The sequence below is a fragment of the Lygodium microphyllum genome, chromosome 3 (genome assembly GCF_053477565.2).
Source record: "Lygodium microphyllum isolate KBCC chromosome 3, Lygodium_microphyllum_v1.1.10, whole genome shotgun sequence".
NCBI lineage: Eukaryota > Viridiplantae > Streptophyta > Polypodiopsida > Schizaeales > Lygodiaceae > Lygodium > Lygodium microphyllum.
In genome coordinates, this window is record NC_141137.1 from 22237992 (window position 1) to 22245143 (window position 7152).

General features: G+C 39.2%; 1 protein-coding gene across 2 annotated transcripts in view; it reads left to right on the plus strand.

Annotated features, from left to right (window-relative positions):
* The window catches only part of DUO3 (Homeodomain-like superfamily protein), a 65347-nt gene extending 64773 nt beyond the window's left edge, over positions 1 to 574 (plus strand). For both annotated transcript variants that reach the window (XM_087669518.1, XM_087669515.1), the window contains one exon: positions 22 to 574. In XM_087669518.1, the coding sequence (XP_087525644.1) occupies positions 22 to 81 (60 nt within the window). In that variant the 3' untranslated portion in view covers positions 82 to 574. The remainder of the gene's footprint in view (positions 1 to 21) is intronic.
* Positions 575 to 7152: the final 6578 nt, after the last annotated feature.

A 7152-nucleotide genomic window follows, 5' to 3' on the forward strand; every position in this document is an offset into this window, starting at 1 on the left:
AATGACTGCTTTCTATGACAGGTGGAAGGGGACATTGAGTTTGAGGAAGAGGAGATTGGATCAGATGATAGTTGTGGATGAAGCATGATCAGTTAGTTGTGCGTCTGGAAATACAAGACATCGACTTATCAAACCTCACAGCCAGTTAATAGTTGCAAATCAAGTGACCACTTATCAAACTTCACAGCCAGTGAATAGTTGCAAATCAAGTGACAACACCTTCCAGGTGATCTTTCTCATATGCCCCAAATAGCCTCACTCAAGGCAGATTGAAGTTTTTTGACTAAATTTAGTGGGCTACTGTACTCAACTGAATTCGACTCTCCTCTGAACCATAAAGCTGATTGCCCAAAAAGGCAAACCCAGCCTTGAGTAAGCAAAGTTTTGGTGTGCATGGAGATTATAAAATATGGAGGAGCTGACTTCAGATGAAATCTAGCCCTACTCTCTTGTAAGTAATAGACATGCCTGGCTGGCTAATATATTTGCTTGACCCATAAGGTGGGGTCTTTACAAGATTATTCAATAGTGGGCTTGACCTGCCATGTATCAATACAAAAAAGGATTTGCTGCAGGGCTTTTGTTTTGGGTTCCAGAGAATGGGTATATGGGTACTGAATTATTCCTCTAGGTGATCATTATTTGTACAGTATTTATGTCGTTTGGTCGCGAAGGAAGGGATCCCCATAAGGGACATCCTTCTGCACATGCTCTCCAAAGGTTGGACTCGTTCCAATTGTGGAGTTTGAATTTTGCCAGCTGGAAACCGAATTCCTGGGTAATTTGACTTGTGCTGTGCAAGTAGCACACTTGGAATTGAACATCCCTGTGTGTGAAATGTTACATATTGCACTTCAGGTTGAGTCTGTGCATGTAAGTCGCAGTTGAAATCAATTTGAATGTGGGAGTAATGTGTGCACTCGTAGCTCTTACCAAGGTTTGAAATGAGGGTTGGACTCTGACTTTATACAGCTGAGTGATAATTGATTCTGATTGTTAACTAACTTGACTTAATTAGGTAACAAGGTAGTAGCAGTAGCAAATCAATGTTTTGTTTCTTAGAACATATTGCCAGAATGATGGGGTTGCAAGCTGCTCATTTGCTCTTCTGATTTTTATTCACTTTGTTTTTAATCCAGTAGTGGATACAAAAAGACAGCTTAGATGTTGGCTCGCATTTGACTTAAGTTTTGAGATGGGCAATGGTACATGCTTGCATTCAAAGATGGGTGTGATTGCATGATGGGAACGTGATATGAAATACGTCTTTAGAACCATGCTTTTGCTTTTAGGTTTCACCTACTTCTTGGGGGAGCGAGTGTTGATTTGTACAAATTTGTAAGCATGGCTGGAGAAGCTTTATATGCCTGCTGGAGGGTTTAGAGAGTTCTGGAATCATATTAGAAGAATTGATTGATGTTGCAGGGAAGGGCAAGAGTGCTATCATGAGATACCAGCCATGAAAAGGTTAATAGGGGTGCCTATGGCCTTTTTCACTTCACTATGTTATCAAAATCAGTGCTTTATAATGGGAGTCTGCGAGTTGAGTGGGCATGACAGCAGAATCATAGGCGACTCCTGAGGCTTTGAATCATTAAGATTCCCTCATAAGGTCAGGGCTCTCATTGGAGTTGCAAAATTTCACACCATGGATCTACCAGGTTTCCTTGTAACCTAGAACTGCAAGCTCTAGAACTTCTCAAGCACAACGATGCCTGGATAGAAAGACTGGCATTGTAAAAGCCAGTAGCGTTGCACACACAATAGTCCTTAGATTGAGCTGCAAGTATGGAAATGGCCAACAAATGAGAACAAGGTGTGCCATGACGGTCATTTACTAATAGTTTGGAAGCTATGGCTGCAAATATGATGCTCAAGCGTGTTTAGCTTTTGTCATACAACCAAAGCTCCCGAAGTCCTTGTCCCTATGGCTAAAAGGAAAGGTTCTTCCTAAATGCAATACCACCACAAAGGCTTTAAGAGGAATCACATGCAAATCTCATGATGGATACATATAATCCCGCCCAAATTCTCATGACGGCCAGATATATGCCTGACCATGTAGATGCATAAGAGTATTCCAAGTGAGGCTTGAGCTCGTCCAGGTTGAGGTATTCATATTCATATACCCAAGCTTAGGAACCTTCAACAACATGAGGTAAGTCAATATTACTCCATGTGTGCAATTTGAACAAGATTAGCAATGTCAACATATTTTGGTAGTGTGTGAACGCATTGGGAACCATTGGGGCACTTTTTTTTTTTTGCTCTGGGAGGTTTTTTTTTCCCTTGGTCTTGTATATATGCCTATTCATTGTGGGTAATCTTAGTCTTGTAAATTTTTTCCAAGTTGTGTTTGTATTTCTAGATCCAACAATTAGTATCAGAGAGGGGTAAGGGTGTTTAACCTCTTAGGTAAAGTTGTACACCCTTTGTTTAATGTGTGTGAACACACACATGTATGAATCTTGGGGGAATTTGTCATCGTATTTCAATAGTGGTGTGTGAACACATACTTAGGACCTTTCGGTCGCTTTTTTCTCTCTCAAAGAGGTTTTTCCCCTCCGGCGCATATATATGCTTATTCACTTTAGGGCGTCCTTAAGTCTTGCAAATCTTCTCCAAGTTGTGTATGCATCTTCTTGCAACTCTAAATTCAATAAGCAGCAAGAGGAATATGAGAATCTTCTAAATTGTGACATGAGTGTCTTGCACTTGTAATAGGGCATCATTCCTATTTTTATTGTATTTAACAACATTTACATGTTTTTTAACTCATTCCATTATTTTGAAGTGTAAAAAGAGCATTCACTTCTTTCGACTATACATTTTCATGCTTTCATTTTTTGTCGTCCGATTATGATATGGAAAATTCCAAGTGCAATGCTTGTTTTGATTGTTTGACTAGGGTTGGTGTTTATGTCTCACAAAGCTTGCTCCTAGAGTTGACATGTTTTCCTCTTTGTTGGGAAGGTCACATAGAGATGCATGTACACACATATACATGCTGTCCATAAAGACAAATGAGTTGAGTATTCAAAGGTATAAGGAGCCAAGAATTCAATATGCACAAGGATGAAAACAACCTAAAATGCCACCTCACAACTAGTAGAATAGGGACATCGTTGGAGCTTGATCATTAAGGATGCACAATTAAAGTTCTCTCTCTCTCTCTCTCTCTCTCTCTCTCTCTCTTTGATTGCCTCACTTGAGCATGTGGATGCCATGAGTTCAGGTGCATTTTGTTTAAATCTCGCACAATAGACATGTTGGTTCAATATGGAGAGGTGGATGGCTAGATAGAATGTATGCAATGCAAGGTCCTTGGTGGTTGGGAGGAGGACTCGAATATCAAATCCTAGAAGAAATCGTTGCCTCTAATCATGTGCCTATCTTGGCAACCTTTAGGGTTATCTTGGTTGGGAGGAACCATAATGGACCTCCCCTTGTTTAGGCTTAATGTTTCCTTCTTGAGCGACCAAAGCTTCCCCGTGAAAATGGGTTGTGCATGGGAGTGAGCGAGAGACTCATTGATTTCAAAGTGGTTGAAGTGCCAGAGGCAATCGTACATGTTGATGACACATTAGTTGCAAAATTTTGTTCAACCTTGAAATCATATCAAAACATTGTTGCTTCTTGCATGTTTTATTGTTATCAAAGTCTCATGGTGATTAAAAAGATATACATGTAGAGACATTACAAAAATCGACAGACTTGCAAAAAATTAAGCTAGCATGTTTTAACAATCATGAAATGGACATTTACAATAAGGCTAGAAATGAATTTGCCCTTCAAAGTTAGGAGACATTTAGGATAAGAAGAGTATGACCCTTCCAATAGTTATATAAAAAAATTGAGGTTTTTCTAAAGTCATTTCAATTACTTAGGTTGGGTTCAGACGAGCAGCGGTAGAGATATGTCAAAGGGGCGTACTTTTGACGTGGCATCCCACAAATGGCTGAGACTTCCCTTCTCTTTTTCGCTCAGACCCACCCTCTTTCTACCGACCCCTCCCCCTCGGAAGAGCCTTGGCACTAAGAAAAAACCTCTTTATCTTCTTGTAGCACACTGTGTCTCCGGCTTCATTGTTCACACAAAGGAGGTGGATGGTTGGTCATGTTTTGTAGTGCTGCCGCCTCTGTTTGACCCAGCCTTAGCATTGTATTAAGCCAAAATGTGACACTAGTTGGCATTTTTGGTTACATGTCAATTAAAGATTGGAATAACTAGGAAAGCTTAGACCCAAAACCACCTTGCTCATGTCTATGAAACTCTCTAAGTTGAGAGAAAAAGTGTGTATTGTATGTCCTTGATGTAATAATTGTTACTTGCTTGAGACAACCTTTTCTTTTGCCTCTTTTGACTAGACAAGGCTTCTTGAAGAAAGCTCCCTAAGCTTTTTGTGGGTAATGTCACACGTCATCTTATGCACCCTTGGTTCATTAGGACTTTTCAATAACTTTTAAACTTTCTATAGGCTTGTGGAACTAAAGTAGACTAGTAGCTACCACCATAAGTTTTTTGATTTCTTACTATAGGCTTGTGGTGCTAAATTGGACCTTTAAACTACTTTGATCTCTTTTATGCTATGGAAAACTAATTCATGATGAGCTTGTTGGGGTTAAGGATGTGTCATTAGGTTCATTGATATACGTCCTTTTAGATGCATTAAAAGGCATATAGGACATAGAGATACACGTCAAAGTTTAGTTACAATCCACTTTAGGGTGACATTGGCACAAAAAGAAACCCATGTCAAGGTACCATTAGCACAAAAAGAAAATCGACTACTAAAGCTATAATAATGACGAAAATACGTAAATCTAAAAGTAACTTATTGCATAGGAATTTTGAACTCCTTTATGATGACTTTGCCACCTGAATAAACTACTCATTTCCCCACCTTTTTATTAGCCCTCATCTTGGCAATTTCAATGTGTTATGCTTTGAGTTGTGTTCATGTAAGTTTTAGCTTTGATTGAGTTGGTGCCTTTGAAACATTTTGATTACTCTAATACTTCAATTTTACCTTCCATCCTTCCAAACTCTAAAGTTGCTTGATGGTTTCCTTGCTTGAATCTTTTCTATGGTATTATCCACTCGAACCCTTTTTCTTCCAAAATTGGTATTCGTTTGGTTTCTACCATGTATATATCTAAATATCTTTAACACTTTTCACCTACTAGTTCATCTTGTGTTTCTTCATGCCTTCCATCAATTAGGCCTTTTGAGAATGTGCATGGAATGCAATCTTCTTTTGCAATATAGTTTCATGAACGATTGATATGTGTGTGCGTGTGTGTGCACACACACAGACACATATATACGTGATACATGTGATTTATATCAAGATAATCATGTCTTCTTTATGGAGAAGGATTAGTTGATAGCTTTAGAACATATACTTTTCTCAAGCAAGCAAAAATAAGCCAAAAACATCTCATTTAGCTAACAAACAACTATGAACATAAAAAAACATACATTGTGTTAGCAAAGGGGATAAACATCCCCCAACGGGCCACAATCATGTTTGTCTCACAAAGTCTTCTTTCACAAATATGTGTCCATATCTACTCAGCCAATGTTGATTGGGAGAGCTGCTACTAGCATATGCAAAACTATTAAGGTATTTCGCAAAAATGGATTCACTAAAGCAAGAATATGGTCCCTTATAACTTCGTACTTGACTAAGGATTTTTCAAGAGTCTGTTTGATATTAGGAATTTACAAGGGCTTTTGCAAAAGGGTGTCCATATGAGAGGGACCCAATACATATGGGTAGGTCCCTCTATAGGGCACGTACCCATTCTATGGATACCCCTTAGTATGCGGGTTAAGGTGGGTAACTTTCACACACCATTTATTGTCTGCATAGAATAGCATTAATACATATAACAAAAGCATATGCCTTACAGGGCATTAGTATGAAGCGGCCTTTAGAGGTCAACCCTAGCTGAAAAAGAAAAGAATTGGTAGAAAGCAACCTAGAGTTAAAACCCTAACGGAAAAATCAAAAGATAAAGAAGTGAAACAACCATTATGGCCTTCTCATTTCCCCTCCACAAACAAATCCATGGAGAAATTGCAAGCCGTTACAAACGAGATGCATGCTAGGATAATTGCCATGGCATGGCGCTTTGCCCTCGTGCTACACGTAACGGTCTCCTACCATCTCCATTCTTTCCATTTCTGCTAATTGTGGTTTGTATGCTTGAAGACCTGGCCATGGCGGCTGCCCTCGCTGGACTGGTTCTCTCTTCTTGCTCAGACAACTGTTATACAAAGGCAACGCGAATTATTAGATGGCATCAACCCTGTGTCTTGTTGAAGTATGGCAAACCATGCCATAAGATTCAACGTATATTCTTTTGTTGTAAGCCTTATGAGGGTTGCCTCTGAAAAATCGTGCTATCATAAAGCACACAGATTATGTTAATAAGGCCCTTATTTCAATTGGACTTGTGATGTGTAATGGAGTGTTACAAAAGGCCATACTTGGCAATCTATTCATGTACGATGTCTTCTACCCCTTGCAACTTTGAAAGACTTGCTAACTGATATCGCTTCATCAAGTCTCTGCAAACGTGTCATTCTTCAACAACTAGCCAGGTTTGAGTTTCTAATTATGATACGACAAGTATAACAACCAGGGTACATCCTCGACATATGTGGCCCATTGTCGTGTGTTAATCCTCACTAAACCTTGATTTTGGTTGGACTGCAAGTACCATATGCACCCTTTTGTCATAGATTTTCACTTCAATTTGGTTATTAACGCTCGATAATATGAAAGAACAAGTTACAAGTGGTTCTACCTTTGAAATTATATCATGGAATAATGCCATATAATATATTTTTTCATTCTAATATAGCCAATTGTCTTGAATTTCCGTTGCATTGTGGATATAGCTTGAATCTCCTGAGTCCTTTGTAACATGTGACTATGTTATTAGAACCCGAGAATAAGGGGATTGAGATATCTCAACGGGTGTCTCTTGTGGTAGGCAATAATCGCTTGTATTTGTCAATGGTGAGGACAATGAGGTCATCACCCTAGGGTTTGAGAACGTCTCACTCAACATTTAGATATGGATCGCTCTAGGGTGATTCCACATGACCATAAACTCCTTGGGATGGAGGCAATGGTGGATA